Source organism: Crocodylus siamensis, chromosome 4 (assembly GCF_052110815.1).
Source record: "Crocodylus siamensis isolate JL-2025a chromosome 4, ASM5211081v1, whole genome shotgun sequence".
Classification (NCBI taxonomy): Eukaryota; Metazoa; Chordata; order Crocodylia; family Crocodylidae; genus Crocodylus; species Crocodylus siamensis.
Window position 1 is genome coordinate 164033698 of NC_143398.1, and position 16813 is coordinate 164050510.

At 42.7% G+C, this 16813-nt stretch overlaps 1 protein-coding gene across 1 annotated transcript in view; it reads right to left on the minus strand.

Moving 5' to 3' along the window:
- Positions 1-131: 131 nt before the first annotated feature.
- The window catches only part of CATSPERT (catsper channel auxiliary subunit tau), a 63266-nt gene continuing 46584 nt past the window's right edge, over positions 132-16813 (minus strand). Inside the window, exons 14-15 of the mRNA XM_090044751.1 lie at positions 7557-10709; positions 132-6212 (exon numbers count right to left, since the gene is read on the minus strand). Of these exons, the coding sequence (XP_089900877.1) occupies positions 5838-6212; positions 7557-10709 (3528 nt within the window). The 3' untranslated portion in view covers positions 132-5837. The remainder of the gene's footprint in view (positions 6213-7556; positions 10710-16813) is intronic.

Below are 16813 nucleotides of genomic sequence, written 5' to 3' on the forward strand. Positions count from 1 at the left end.
AGGTTGTTGAATTGCTCACTCATTTATTTTAACAACCCTCCCTCATTTAGTAGACCTCCCCTCCTTTCAGGGGGCAAGAATCCTCCATTTAATGCTCCTCATGGTTGTGTTCTAATGCCTTTTGGCAGAGTTAGGAGATTCCTGTTGCAGGCTGGCAGTGCTGCACTTAGATTCCCTAAGCAAGCTGGTTCCTGTTTTTAAAACATGTCAAGGTTGGTTGCTATTGGGTTTTTTGTTTTTTAAATGCATCCTTGTTTCTCTTTCCTTAGGTATGTACAGATATTGGTCAACCTGATTCATTCCTAGCCCTTCTTTTTCTGTAGCAGTCTGCAAGCTCTGGGGCTTGTTTTAGCAGTCACTGACAGAAGAGTAATTAGTAATGCCTCTTCTCTCCCACATTGGGCTTGAAAATTATCAAGTCAGCTTCAGAGTGATTTCTGTTGCTACATTTGTGGCAGTTTTCCCTTGCCATTAGCACAGAAGGTGACAAGCAAAATCTAAAATTACAGTAGCTGTTGGAGTATAGCCTCAGTTGAACCCCTTTGGATAGCACCTGCTGAAAAGTTGTCCAGATCACTGAGTTCACTGGGATAAGTGAACTAGATGCTAGTTACTGTATCGAATATAAGTAGAGATACAATATTGTACTGAGTAAAAGGGAAAAGTACAACCTATTTTCCATATGATGCACAATAGAGGATACACTGTTAAAGCCATTCTTGTGAAGTTCCCCTTTCCTTGCTAGATATTCAAGCAGAACTGATGTTGTGCTTTTGGGCCAGCTCCGTAGACTTGCAGATGTTCTGGCTGTGAGATAAAGCCTTCTAATGAACCTTAATTACTCCTGATCAAAGTCCTGCTACAGCTCTTTCCTTCCTACTTACAGAGGGAAAAGGGGATCTGGTTATTTGGGCTGAGTGATGAGTGCATGAAGCCTGACACCTAACAGCTCTAGGTATCTAGCCACTATTGTTATTTCTGGAGAGCAGCCTTCTGCATTCATTTGAATACTTATGTCTGCTTCTGCCTCAACCCTCAGGATAATGCAGGCTCTACACTGTGTGGCTGGTGGCCCCTCAGCCCCCTTTTCTGTAAGCTGAATATGCCTGTTTCTTTTAACCTTGCCTACCAGGCCCTTTCTCATTTTTATCACCTGCTTCTGGACCCTCTGAACTTCTCCATGACCTTTTTAAAATGTGGAGCCCCAAACAGCACCCAGTACTCTAGATGAAGCCTGACCAGCACCAAGTAAAGAGGCACTCTCATCTCTCATGTTGTATACCCAATGCTTATAGAAATACTGCAGAAAACTGTATTAGCCTTTTTGTGCAGGTGCATCAATGTAACAGACTCGTGAGACACCAGCTTACATTTGGTGCAGCTGAAATGGTCTTGACCTTCTGGGATAAACACAAACATGGTGCATCCTACTTAAATTACAACTGCTGATCCAGCCTCCATTTGTGCCTCCTATCTTCCCTGGAGGATGCTTATGCTATAGAAAAACAAACAACAAAAATGCAGGCACACAAAGCCTCCTGCTGACTCCTCCCTATAGCAAATGCCCAGGCAAGTTCCATGTGAGCTTCTGTTAACAACATACAAACAAACAAACAGTCACGGCCCAGGCATGGATCACTCTCCTCTCCTCTTCCCGTAGAGATGTAGAACCTTGAGGCTGGTAGTTTAAAGCCAGACTCTGGATAGTGGGGCATGGCTGGCTGTCCCAAATCCCCAGGGGAAGGTTGGACCAACCAACAGTGCCATACTGCACCCTGTGGCTGGGTCTGCTGTGAGGTAGGCTCATGGGGCCATCATAGCTGTGTTTGGGGCCACAGCAAAACTGCTACCCAGCCAGGCCAGAAGCAGCCAAAGAAAGCCTTCAAGGCAGTCTCCTGCTGGTAGGCTTGCACCCCGGACCCCAAGCTACCCTGGGTCACAAGTGAGGACAACGCTCACTGATACATCCCACATGGGGGTTTTTTGAAGAACAAGTCCATCCTCCTGGCCAACAGTTACCACAGAGCAAGCTGGGAAATTCCCTGATGGCGCAGTGGAATGCTTACTGTCCTCCAAACATGACAACCTAGGTTGAGCATTGCTGTAGTTTGGGCTGCGCCACAGCTACATTTTTTTACATTTTTAAATTTTTTAATATAACTTAATTTTTTAAAAGCCCCTTGGGCTATACCAGCTGGGATGCAGTGAGGGGAACTCACCTGCAGCTCTGGCTAGCCCCCCCAGGTCTGGGCTGTGGGCCTGCCAGTAGAAAGCTATGAGTTCAGGAACCTGCTCAGCTGGTTCTTGCCCACCAGAAGTGCTAGTATGGGCCTAGCTAAACCCCTGGACCCAAGTGGTACTCCAACATGCTCCCAAGCTCTCCCAACAACCGGGCCAAGGGGTGCAAAGTGGCAGAGTCTGGCCACCCTTGGTGGGGTTGGGATCAGTGACCAGAACCATTATCTTGGCCCTGGCTCCAGTGAGCTTGGGGAGTCAGTCACTGGGGAAGGAGGAGAGGACAGTGAGCCATGCCCTAGCTACAGCCTTTATTTGTTAATATTTAAAACAATTCCTTTCCTGTGGCAAATCAAAGAGGAAGCCAGGCAAGGGCTCCCCTGGTGACAGACTTGCTGGCTTCCCAAGCACAAGTTGCTAGGTTTAAGTCCAAGCCCCAGCTGGGTTTGCATGGTTGGGCTATGCCCAGCCACAATGGGTTTCCTTTAATATATAGTTTTTGCTAAATTCTTTCTCCTCAGGCTCTACCCAAGACAAAGAACAAAAGGGAGGGCTTCCCTACCTGCAGCCATGGGTGGCCCAGCCTGAGCTAACGTCCTGCCAGCAGGAGGTCATAAGTTCAAGTTCCTGTTCAGCTGTTTCTTTCCATGGCTGGTGGCGTTTTATTAATCAGGCTACATATATACTCCATACCCTGAACTTCATCTTTTCCAGACCATCCATCAGCTACCCTCAATCCTATTCTTCCACTGAAAAACTGAAGATCTGCACTTTTGTTGAGACTGGGACTCCTTTCCTCTATAATACAATCTCACAATAGCTCTGTGGATTCCCATACGTGTACATCATTTTGTAGACTAGGCCATCCTTCTCTAAGTCAGTGTTTCTCAGACTTTTCTAGCCCAAGGCACACTTGCATTAAAAAAAATATTCTATGGCACACCTGTTAAGACATTTCCCATCCTGATACTTATTGTAGCTCATTGCCATGGCAAAATTCTGTGGCACACCTGTTCATTTCTGATGGCACACCATTGTGCCATGGCACACTGGTTGGGAAACACTGATCTAAGTCCATCACTACTCTTCTCTGAGGTTGAACTGCATGCATTACCAATTCCTTCCTTTTGAAGGTAAAAAAGTAACCACTGTCTTCAAAATCCCCCCAAATAGATCAACACGATCGACCATGCCTCCAAAAATGTGTCACATAAGCACATTCAGCTTCTGTCTGTAACTGTGTCTTGCAAAAATAAATAATTATTACTTTCAGTCCATGCAACAGCATCATTTTCTATTGTCTGGTCCAATAACAAACTATAAACATTAAGGGAGGACACCACCACTGGCTCCTTTCTACTTCCTGAAGCATTATCAGTCCTAGACCTACAGCCCTTAATGATTGCTTTTTAAAAATAACTTAAAGGACATAGGTAGGACAATGTAAGTAATTTACCCATCCTATAGTCCTATTCCTTTTAGGTGCCTGTAAAGAACAACACGCACCTTTTCTTGAACAAATTTCTAACAAATTTGCAGGCTCACAGGTTAATCAGCGTTATATTATGTGTGCTGAAGCCCATGTACTGTACACAAAGCTATAGCCTGTTGTACAGTCACAAGTCTTCCATTTTAACTCTCCATGGCATCACTCAGCCCTAGCAAATAAAACTTAAATTCTGCAGGGTCTGGATTGGCTTTCTTAAACATGTGAAGTCATAAATGTCCTGCTCACTCAATTTTAAGAAGTCTGCATTGCCAAACAGTACCATGAATAATAATTCAAAATAAACCTGGAGACAATTGAGCAAGAGTGTTTAAAAAATCACAAACTTACCTGTAATCATGTTTTATCCCAAAAAGACAAGTGCACTAAATATTCCTAACAATGTAACTAACTTAAATATGGACATACATTTAAAGTTACAAATTATAAGTGTAAAACATTACACTCAGTTTAATAACTTCACATTTCAGTTATATGCACTATGAAAAGGGATACACTTGCATGCAAACATCCTATAGAGCAAAGGTGGGCAAAATACAGCCCATGGGTCATATCTGACCTGCCAACTGATCCTATCTGGCCTGCCAGGCACTGCTGGGAGCCTGAAGAGGGAGGGCTGTGCCCCATGCCACTCCCCTCTGCCACAGCCAGGGCCAGGCTAGGTCATACAGAACACAGGCTCCTCCACCCCCACACCCCACATCCATCCCTCCCACCCTGCTCAGCTTCCTTTTGGTATTGTGCCATCCTGGCACTACGGGCGCTAGCAGTCGGGCCCGCATGGGATGGGACATGATGCAGCATGCTGAATAGCCATCCTGCTCACCTGCTGTGATGAGTTGCTGCTGCCACAGCACCACTAGGAGGTGAATCCATGCCTGCCACGGGGGCTCGGCCCCAGGCAGCTGCCCCCAACTTTCCCAGTGCAGCACAGCAGCAGTGGCTCAACACAATGAGTGGTTGTGTATGTGGGTGGGACGGCTACTGAGCACACACCCTGTCCTGTGTGGGCCTGGCTGTCAACAGCCACAGTTCAAGGACTGTGGAGTACTAACAGGAAGCCACGCAAGAGGGGGTGAGAGGACGGATGGATGCGGTGGGGACAGAGGAGATGGCATGGCCTGGCCCAGCCCTGGCTGCGGCAGAGCACAGTGGCACAGGGCACAGCCCTCCCTCAGGCTCCCAGAAGCAGCTGGTGGGCTAGGTAGGATCATTTAAAATCTCCCCAGCCCCAGCCTTCAACAGCTCACCAAAACTCCTTAAGTGGCCCTCCAGCCCAAATAATTGTCCACTCCTGCCACAGAGTACTCCCAAGTTGCCAGCAGAATCAAACCAATGCACTGAAGACAAATCTAGGAAAAAATTAAAAAGCCTGACAAACCTGGGAAATACAGGAGCAACTGTAAATTACTGTGTTAAGAAAAATGATAACAGAAGACTGTTATTCTTTTGCTATTTTCATGCTTAAGGTGCTTTTATTTTTATCTCACTGAAGTTTCTATACAAGTTTCTAAACTTCCAAATAAACTCAGTTTATCACACTTATATTTTGACTCTGTTGCATTGTTTGCAGGGCAGAGATTGCACTAGAGACTACCTTAAGTTTTTATTCACTCCTAAAATCAACCACTTTCCTATTTGTTGGCTATTAAGTGTAAGTTTAAATATAATTGTGAAGGCCTGTAGTAACTAGAAGATACTGTTTGCTTTAGTGTGTTGTATTTGAGCATTGCATTTTGACTTATGGCATATTATTTACAAAAATGCTTTATATAAATGCTAATGCATATAAAAATATAGGGTGTCAAATCAAATCTAATCTGAACATTTTAAAATAAACAACAAAAGGCATATTTATGTATTCAACAACTTCTGAATGAAGTCGTGTTCTTTTAGAAAATGAAGAACTAAAATCACTGCTGGTAGCTAGGAACAGCACAGATCTCAAAATACACAATCAAATAGATATGCAAGAAGAACGTTTGTTTATTTATCACTTAAAAAGTAGGCAGATGAAATATTGCCCCTGTGCAAAACTTAAAAATAAGGCTTGTTTAAGCCATATCAACTGTCTGCATGAAGTGTGCTGACTTGCTTAACTATCTGTCCTAGGTTTCCAGTTTTGCTGTAATATTTTTTGAAGAACTTTAGAAACAACTTCCCACTTTTCAGGAGTTATTTCTACCTGCTCCACTGGACTGTCCAAGTTTTCAGATTCTGAGCTGGTCATATGTCCTGTATGTTCACCAACAAAAGAATCTAAAGAAGATGTGCAAGAGCGAGCAGGCTGTGCTTTAGAGGTCTCTTCAGTTGGATTACAAATATCTGGAGCAGTATGTGGTCTTACAGAATGTAATGGCTGGCACGTGCTGTCTTCTGGAGCCTTTCCTAAATCACGCAGCGCCCTTTTTACAGCTTTTTCAAGATGCTTAAATAGTTCCGTGTCTAAATCTTCTCTATCTGTACAATGCTGAATATTAAGTCAAAAGTTACATTAAATCAATATGAGCATTTAACATTAAGAATATAAACAATTTCATAAAGGAGTATAACAACAGAAATGATCTTATATTGCCAATAAATTTAGTATGATTATACTCTATAAGCCAAATAAATCTAATCATTAAGACATACTATATTTTCTTGCATACAGCATGTCCTGGAATAAGATATGCACCTTGTTTTTGAGCAGCAGAATGAAAAAATATCTTTCCCTGTAGTAAGTAACTGAATAGTAGCAGCTAGGTAGCTGAGTCTGCTCATGGATCAGATACAGAGTTGTTTTTTGCTTTTGAAGCTTTAGCAGCAGAAACTGATGTTGCCATATTTCCTCACCTATAATGCACACCCCAATTTCCAGCAGCTGCTTTTTTTTTAAAGAGTGCATGTTTGTGAGAAAATAAGGTAAGCCTAAAACAATAACAACATAATCATTTATCCATAGCCCGTGTTCCTCATTTGTCTGTCTGTTTCTTCATGTCTCTTATAACCTCATTTTTGTGACAGTTTCATTATCAGTAGTAGTAATTATTAATGGTATTATTGGTCCTAATAGTATTAATCATATGCACTTCCTCTGTCTTGGATGGGGGAGATAGGAGAGGGGCAGGCCGTGGCCCCAACCTAGGGTCAGAGCTGCAACCATTGCCCTGCTCCCCACCTCCCACCACCTGTCCTCTGCATGGCCTTCCCCACCCTGCCACCTGTCCCCCAGCCTTTCCGCTACTTTGAAGCTATGATGGTAAACTGCATCCAACTGAAGGACCTACTTGTGGTGGGGTTGCTCCTATAAAATAACACAATGTTGCAACTTCCAGAGAAAGGTGAGTATAGGGTGCCTCAAAACCCAAGCCCCAATTGCTTTGTGGGTACACCTTGGTTGGAGAAAGGGTAAGGGACATCACCCTGACAGAACTGCATCCTCACTGAAGGATTAGGCAGTCAGCAGCAGTTCTAATCTGTTGCTCTCTGTCAGAAGCTACAGTCTTCAAGGCACTGAACATCTGGACTCAGTCTGGCCTTTGAATTCTGTCTCAATGGTCTAAACAGGGGATAGCTGGTCTTGGGCAGGCTTCACTCTTCCATACTCTTGCCTTGGCATATGCATCGAAAGTCTGGGTGTGATCACCTGACTATACCTCTTATGCCTACACCATGATCCAAAGAATCAATGGTTGCCTACTACTCCAAAGGTATCATTTGATTTAAAGAAACAATATCCTAAATAGTCTGCCATCACACACAGAGTGATGTATGTTTTTATTTCAGACACAATTGAAGTGGAAAATTAGAAGTAAATAATACGTTTTCTTACAGATATGTTTTTCTTTGCACTCCATGGTCTTGGAAAGGAACTCAGAGATGATTCTTCTTGAACCATGTTTGCAGAGCGCTTGAGCTGTTGTTCAGACATAGTGGCTGATGGTACCTTAATAGACTTGCTAAGCAATTTCTTTGATTTACCTTCATGCCTTTTTTCTTGCTCTGCTTTCTGTTTTGAGTTTTCTTTATTTAAAGTATAGGATAACATAGAACATTTTGAATCTTTCTTGGATCCTGAAACACCCAGTATGAAAGAAGCTGGTTCGGGATGTTTTTTGCGTTTTCCCTTTAATCCTTCTTTAGACTTATTCAAATAAGTTTGTTTCTCCTCCTTAAATTGCATACCCATTACTACTTGTCCTTGATATGGCACAGTACACTTTCTAGAAACTTTATTAATATGTTTTTTTTTACCTTTTGCTTTTCCACAAGACTTGTGTGATGGTTTTGCTTCTCCCTCAGAGTCTGAACGTAAAAAGATAAATGTTGGAGGGCTTGTGGGAAAGGACAGCATTGACTTGGAGAGATATTCCTTAAGCTCTGTTTGGACTTCAGTATCATGAGAACTTAAAAAGGAAGTTGGGGCTACTGTTTCAGGTGTTCCTCTCAAAGAGTCATCAGAGTGCTTTGGTTTTAATGCTTTTTCAAAATCCATTTTTGAATATGTTTTCTCTGTATTACTGAGAGAACTTTGTAAAACTTGAGTTTCTCTTTCAAAAGAGTTTTTTCCTTTTTGTGGAAGGGTTCTTAAATTGTTGGTTTGGGTTTCTTTGTTTAGATTAACCACTGCACACACCTGTTCTGAAATATTATCTACAGGAAGTTTACACTTCTCTTTTCTTAAAATGGGCTTTTCATTTATTATGGACATTTTATCAGGATTCTCTGCTGTGTGATCTTGCCTGCTCTCAAATACATTTTTATCAGTTACTGTAAGTGGTTTCCCTTCACCATTTTTCAAAGATATATTCTGGCATGTGCTTTCTAATTCCACTGAAATATTTTCTACAGGAAGGTCTTGAAAGCTGGTGCTTAAAACAGATTTCAGACTTTTTACTTCTGTTTCAGAAAGCTTGTCTTTACAACCTTCTTTCATAATCTTGTTTAAGAGAGATTTCAGTTCTACAAGCTGTGTTTCTGAAAGTTTATCTTGAAGGTTTTTGGTTAAGAGAGATTTTGTTCTTAGACTTTGCTCTTCCTTGGGTAAATTTACCTCCATAGCATTTGACGGTCTTTCATTGGCTCTCAACACAAACAAACTCTGGTATATCTTTCTTAACTCTTCCTCTGTGATTACCCCTATTTCCGAGAATCTTTCTATAAGGTGATTTTGGATCTTTTTGCTTAAAATTGACTTTAAATGCATGATTTCCCTTTGTGAGAGTGCCTCTAGTAGAAAGTCTTGTATATTGCCATTTAAAATAGGTCTTCCTTTTATTATATGTTGTTTAGTAAGACTTTCACTAGGATGAACTTGTCCTATATCAGGTAAATCTGTTTCTGTTACTCTAGGTTGTCTTTCTGCAATGTGCTGCAAGGAGTGGTTCTGTTGTACATTTTCTAACTCCTCCTCTGTAACTAATCTTGTCTCAGGGAGCTTCTCCTGGAGGCACTGATTTAAAAAAGTCTTTAGACTCATTATTTCTGTTTCCAAAAGTTTTTCTACAAAAGTATCTTGGAGAGTTTTATCTGAAGCAGATTTTGAATTTATTTCTGATCTTGTAAGCCTTTGCTTGTGATGATCTTCCTCTCTTCTAGGTACCTCTGTCTCCAAATCCATTGGCAATCTTACTTTGATTATCTGCACTGACCCATTCTGTTGCTCTTTTCCTAACTTAATTTCTGTGTTCATCCCTCTTTCTGAGCAACTTTTCGACATATGGTTTTGTAGATTCTGACTTCGAGCAGATTCTATTTTTATTTTTTCTGTTTTGAAAGACTTCTTCTTAAAACATTTTGTCCTTTTCTCATCTATTGATTGTCTGTCTTTAAAAAACTGAGAAGTCAAATTTGGGCATTCATGCTCTAATTCAGTGACTTTTATTAATCCTGATTCTAAAAGTCTCTCATCTGGAAGTTCCTGTAGGTTTTCACTTAAAGATTTTATTATTCTTATGTCTGTTTCTGAATACTGTTTTCCAGACTGATCTTTGCTTTTCTCAGATGACTCTGCCTCAAATTTTGGTTGTCTCTCATCATTACTTAGCATTAAACCCAATTCTAAAAGCCTCTCTCTGGCAAAATCTTGTAGATTTTGTTTTAAAACAGGTTTAAGATCTACTAGTTCAGGTTCTGAGGCCGTCTTCTCATAATTCTGTATTTTGTCATCTAAATCCATGTCCCCAACCATATCTTTTATTTCTTGAAATGGCAGATTCTTGTGCTGCTTCCCTAACTCCAAGTCTGTGATTATTCCTGTTTCAGAAAATCTCTCAATGAGACGATCCTGCAAGTTCTGACTTAAAACTGATTTTAAACTTATTGTGTCTGGTTCAGAAAGCCTGTAATAATTCTGTCCCTTTTCAAGTAAATCTCTCTCCAGAACAACTGGTGATCCATCTACAAAACATTGTAGATTCTGGTACTCTTCCTCCAATTCTGTCTTTGTCTCTACCATTATTTCTGAAAGTCTCTCTGAGATCATCTCACCAAGACTACTGCTTAATACAGATTTTAATGTTATTATATTTATGAGTCTGTCTACAAGAAAGTCTTCAAGAGCATTGTTTAAAAATATGTTTGGATGCATTATTTCTGTTTCTGAAAGTCTCTTCTCTTGCCATTTTTCCGGCAAATTTGTATTTATAGTCAACAATAATGGTTCTTTAACATTTGGTAAAGAAAGATCTTGCTGCTCCTCTTCTAATTTCATCTTTGATTCTATAAGTTGTAATATAGAAAGGCGCTGACAACTCTTACTTAACTCAACATCTGAACTACTTGCTGCTTTTCTTGAAGGTGTTCCAGTAGGTGGATCCTGATCTTCTTCCTCTTTGACATCTGCACACAGAAGTTTGTTTTCCAGAACACTGAAAATAGGTACTTCCAGCCCAGCTTCTTTCCTTTCTTGTACAGTTGATTGTGTTCTACCTATATGTCTCAAAAAAGGTTCAAATTTGTCCCCACTAAGAACAGGTTGCTGGTACTGTAACATAAAATACAAATCAATTATGAGATTACTATTTTCCAGTGTTTTTCCCTAGGAGAAATTTCAGTAAAAATAATACTTAGCATGTGTACATAAATTAAATTAAAATATTATATTTGCATGAAGTAGATATTTATTCCAATTTTACAAATGATGACAGAAAAAGAAATTACCACTAACATTTTCAAACTTCAGTGCCTAAAGCTAGGCTCCCAAATTATTATTTATTCACCTACAATATTGGGTTCTGTCTTTAGTGGTGCTGAGCATCAGCAGCTAATTCCAGTAGGAACTATGTGTCCTCACTACATAGCTCACCAGGCTGCAAGCCAAGTGGGTGAGCTGTGCTTAAGAGCTCTGCAAGCAAAGGGCAGCAAAAACTTTGAGGAGAGTACATAAGCTTTACCAGACAGAAGGGCATGCAGTGCATGGTGCATGCTTTTTATTGGAGTGTCTGAATTGCGACCAGAGCCCACAGTGCAAACCAGAGGGTCTGATTGGCTACTACTGAGCCATAAAAAGCTGAGGGAGGGAAAAGAAGAGAAGTTGGGGAGAAGCCAACTCCAGCCGTGGAGAGAAGGGGTGCACACTCAGCCCCCAGCTAGGGGAGACCGAGCTGAAATTTGCCCAAGAAGCAGGCATCAGGACGGGGCCTGTGTCATTCATCCTATGAGGAGCTGATTTCCCACCGGGTTCAGAGCTGTGGTGCCAGGGAAAGAGTGGAGAGGGGTTGGAAAGCAAAGCTGGTAGGCTTCCTGGAGCTGGGAGAAGCAGCAAGGTCAGAGACCTGCAGAGGGAAGCTGCTGTCCAAGCTGGGAAGGCTCAAGCTGCAGATTCAGAGACCTGAGGAGACGCTTCGAGTGCTGATTCGATTTGGAGGAGATTCAGCAGCCAAATCTCCAAATCTGAATCGAATCAGGGGACCAATACAAAGGTCTGAATCAATCTGAAAATCTCTGAATCTTCGGAAAAGATTTGGAGAGCTTCGATGATTCGGACAGTCCCTGGTGGCTGCAGCAGGTAAGTATGGGGCAGGGGTGGGGAGGGAACCATGGGGGGACCCCTGCTAGGCCCCATCCCCTGCCTGCTCCCCCAGTCCCTCCTTTGCTGTCCTGCCCAGCACCAGCACCCCGTGTTTTAAAAAAAAACCCTGACTCACCAGGTGCTGCTGGGCAGGGGGGCCCATCCCTGCTGCAGCATGGGGGGGCTCTTCCATGAGCCCTCTGGCCCCCCGTCTCACTCCCCCAGCCCCCTATGGCTGCTCAACCCACCCCAGCTCTGGCCCTTTAAGGAAGAAAAAACGGAGAAAAACCCCAGGCTCACCAGCTTCTGCAGTGGCCTTGGGGGGCTCATGCAGATTTGGCTGAATCAACTCAGGACAGTGATTCGAATCATCAGATTGAATCACTGTCCCCCAAATTGGCCAAATCTGAAACAAATACTAGCCGCTTCACACAGGCCTACTGCAGAGGGAAACCCCTATTTGTGGGTGGATGTGCTGGGAGGGGGAGACAGCCTCAAGGAGTGGGCTGAGACAAAATAAACCAGCATGATTGTGTGAGGGGACACCTAATCACTAGTGTTTGCAGGAAGTGTATTTCCAGAAGGAAACAAAAGGGAGCTTATTGCCTGCCGTAGCTATTCAGAGCCCGTTTTGCTGTGTTACCAGGAAGGATACCATCTTCCCTGGAGCAGCAGAACCCTCGCCTCCACCTGCCATCTAGTGGTGGATCATAGTTATAGCCGTGTTGCCATTTATTGTTATGGGAAGTGGATGGTGACCAGAAGGAAATCAATTGAGTTATGGGACAGAAGGGGATGTGGGGACTGTTTTAAACGGTTATAACAAGGTGAATTTAGTTATTGAGGTTATTTAACACAAGTGGGGACTCCCCTCCCCCTCTCCCTCCTCTCCTCTGTAGCGTGCTGGAATTATCCACCTAATGTTGTAGTTGTAAATTTTATCTAAATGTTTAGTTTTATTATTAACTATGGTTATTATATTTTTTGTTTGTTTATTTTTCTATATATAAATCGGTTGTGTATAATAAAGAATAATAAGTTCATTGGGTTCAAAGCAAATTCCTGGGCTATGAGGGTGAGGCACACACTTCTTCACAGGACCCCTCAGTCAGCAGTTTGCCTGAGGGGTCCCAGGGTTACTGGCACCCTGAGGATACAAAATCTGACGCATCACCCAGCCTTAGTGTGCCGGTACTGGGTTACATTACTATTCATGGCAATCAGACTTGATGACTCTGAAACTCATGCTAAGCTCAGGCCTACTCACAAAAGTTAAAATACAAAATACTAGTGCTAACTGCATAATGCAAGAGGATGTAAGTTCATGGCTAGGCCATCCGAGAAGAAATAATGAGGTATCCCTTCCAGATTATCTTACTATATTCATGATGATTTTAAGCAGGCTCCTAGTTGTCTGGTATGTAACCCTGTGAAATTTATATCCTTGATTAATTAGCATGGTAAATATTTCTCTTGCAATTAACTCATGTTGTATACAGGAAGAGTCATTCTCCATATGTGATAGATGTATCCTCCTGATTTTCTTCTGTTTTGGCTAGTGGTTTCCTTGATTTTCCAAGGACATTCCCCAAAACCTTGTGTTTTTCCTGACTGTTAATCAGTTTCTTGATATGTTCCAAACTTAGTAGAAATGGATAACCTCTTGTCACTGAGGAAGGTAATCCATTCAATTTGGAACTTCCTGATAACTGATAATGAGCAGTTTGATTAATAGGGTTTTTCTGTCAAATACTGCTTGGGACTCTTGATTTACACAACTACAAGAATACTTTGAAGATGATGGACTACAAGTATAAGAAAAAAATGGAACAGCTAACAGCGCATGCTTCAAGAGTGAGAAATCTGTCTGACACCAACTGCTGCTGTGTCCCAGTCATCTTGAGATGCTGGAAGGAACAGATTGTTTCTCTTGTCACCTGTTTGGTGAGAAATCATCACCTTACAGCTAATTACTGGACTTTGCTTTGGTTTGGACTCATTTGACTTTGAATACTTGTAGTAAATAAAGCCTTTCTGTCGCTCATTGAACAAGGTGTCATGTCAATCCCTAGGCTACCCCAGGATCTTAACAAACAGGTTTTTATTTGATAATAGGCTTTTATTTGCTAACAGACTTTTCAAACTTGCCTATGTAAATATTTAAATGTCTAATTTTGGGCACCCAAAGAAGACCTTTTTGGTTTAAAATTTTAAAGGATTTTGCCAGGACCACACAAAGAGTTGGTGGCACACCTGAGATTAAAAGCTAGTATTGTGTGCAGTTTTGGACTCCAAATTTAAAAAAAGTGGAGAAGTTAAAGAGGGTCCAGAGATGGATGACAAAAATGATGCAGGACTTGGGAGAAAAATTGTACAGGCAGAGGCTGAGGGAAACAGGTATGTTTAGGTTGTGCAAGAAACACTTAAGAGGAAGCATGATACCAGTCTTCAAATATCTGAAGGGCTACCACCAAGTAGAGGAAAAATACCTTTTCTCTCTTGCTGCAGAGAGTAGGATGTGAACCAATGGCTTGAAGTTGCAGCAAAGTAGGTTTAGACTGGTTATCAGGATTTGGTTTAGATCCCCAGACTCACTTTAAACCCTTACATACAACTACAGGGCACAATACCCAAAATGTCCAGAACACTATAACATATTAATGGTAAAAACGTGGAAGACAGGGAACCTACTGATTGCCCTGCCATCATAACATAAGAAAGTAGTTGGTGAACATATGTTCAGAAGATCCTAGCAAACTGACTATGCCCAAAGCTATAGAGGAAAGCAAAAATCCCACAATCCAGGTCAAACTCAACCAGGGGCAAAATTTCATTCTGCACACAATTTTGGTGATCAGTACGACCCCGAGCAAAAGAACAAGACCATCTAGCCAGGAACCTCTGATTTTCTGAGTGCCATCAGAGGCATCATCAAACAGCAGTCAGTACCCTCACTGCCCCCCTGTAACAGGGAACCATAGCCCTGTTACTAAGAGACTGGGTGGTCTCTTTAAATCCAGACCCTTCCAGTCATGGCCAGCCGGTCAAGTAGGGGTTAAGGCTCAAGCCCTGCCAGCTGGTCAGGTGACAGGAAGAGGAAGGCCAGGATTCTACAAAAGGTGAGTGGAAAAGGCCAGAGGGGCAGCAGAAAGGGAGACTTCCAATGACTGAGGTGCTGCAGCTGCAGTCTCTGCTGGAAGAATATGTCACTTTGTGAGTCAGAAGCATGACCACCTTAAGTAAGCAGGCATGTTGCATCTTATTTCTTTATTATCCTCTTTCCATTCTATGGCCAAAGAAGCCTATGTTTTGCGTTGGATATTAATACCCGGAGGATCGGGCCGAGGCTATTTGGGGCAAGCCTCACTGGGTCCCACTGCAGTGTGGAGACCCCAGCACCAGAGGGGGTGCAGTACTTGGGGGTGAACAGACCTCAGTGCCAGAGAGGGCGCTGGAGCCCAAGTAAGTCTTTGAGAGCTAGAGCCTTGGAGTCAAGCCCTGATTAGTGGGTTTCTGACTGACAGGTCTAGCTAAAGACAGAAGAGGTAAGCCCACAGTGGCTGAGACCCCAACATAAAAAAGGAATTTATAAATACCATCTGCGAGGCTTGGGCTGCGGTGTAGGGGAGGAACGGAGCCGCAGATAGTGCCCCCTGGCATCAGGGCAAGAAATGGGCAGCCTCCCACTTAATTAACAACTATTAATTAATTAGCATCAAGGCATGGCAGGTGAGAAGGTGGGTGGTTGGCCCAGAAACAGGCAGGCAGGCCAAAGACCAAATTAGCCCAGAGAAGACCCCCTGTTACAATGGTGCACTGGCTTGGAACTTTTCATACAGCAGTATGTACCATAAGACGTTGGTTCGCCCGTATGAGGGAAAGAACCCTAAGGTCCATAAAGAAGGGAAATGAGAGCAGACACTAGCCCCAGACCTGGAACCGTAGAGGCAAGTCTTGGATCAGCTACGCTAAATAATACAAGGCCTACAGGATCAAGCCGTGAGACAATAGACGCTGTTAGCCAACATGACCGGGAGCGTCCACCCACAATCAACGACCCAGGTAGGGCTGTGTGGCTATGGGGCCAGAATCGACTCGGAGGTGTGAGATGAGCTGCCTGCATTGATGGTGGAAGTGAAAATGGAGGGGAAAAAAGGTGTGGGCTATGCTGGACTCAGGCTTATTGCAGACTGTAGTGCGGAGCAATGTGTTACTGGCAAGAGAAAGGGAAGTCATGGAGCGGGAGATTGTGCAATGTTGGTGCAGGAATCTCATAGAAGTGGACAGACGCCAGCTTACTCCTTCTTACTGTGCAGTAAATTTAAGCCAGTGTAAATGCATGACATGGTCAGAAAGGAATTTCTGAGCAAGCCAGGGGAAATGAGCATGACAGGATGTGTAAGCTGTTCAAATTATTTAATCTTTAAATTGGTCTCTGATGTCAGTTATCCACACACAAAATGCCACATGATGGCACTTCTGGAGAAGTAGATTAACAGTTAACAACAATAATAGAGTTCAGACAGGATTTTGAAAAGATAAGGAGAGGTGAAACCTGAGGTTGAAGAGGATTCTGAGGGGAGCAGGGAAAAATCTACTAGTCACTCTTCATGTGGGAATAAATAATATAGCCAAATACTCGCTGATAAGGATTAAGGACAATTATGTTACGACATCAGTTGACTCAATCAAATTTCTCCTGTTGCAGGAGGAGGGAGAAGGTAAGACAAGACAATGAAGATAAATGGATTGCTCATGGATTGGTGTTACCAAGATAGTTTGAGGATATATGACCACTGACAGGCGGTCACAGATAGAGGACTTTTTTCCAAGGATAGGCTGCACCTGAATATGGAGAGAAAAAATAGCCTTCTGGGATTAAGGCTTTCCTGACTGATAATAAGAGCTTTAACCTAGGGAGATGGGGTGGGAGGGGGAGAGGTGGGGAGGAGAGAGTAAGTGGCTGGAAGAATCCCACAAAATTTCCATTCTGAGAATAAACCTGCAAAAGCTGCATGGTCTGTACATGAGAAGGTTGCTGTAATCCCTGGGGCCTTATGGGTAGCATGGCCTGTCAG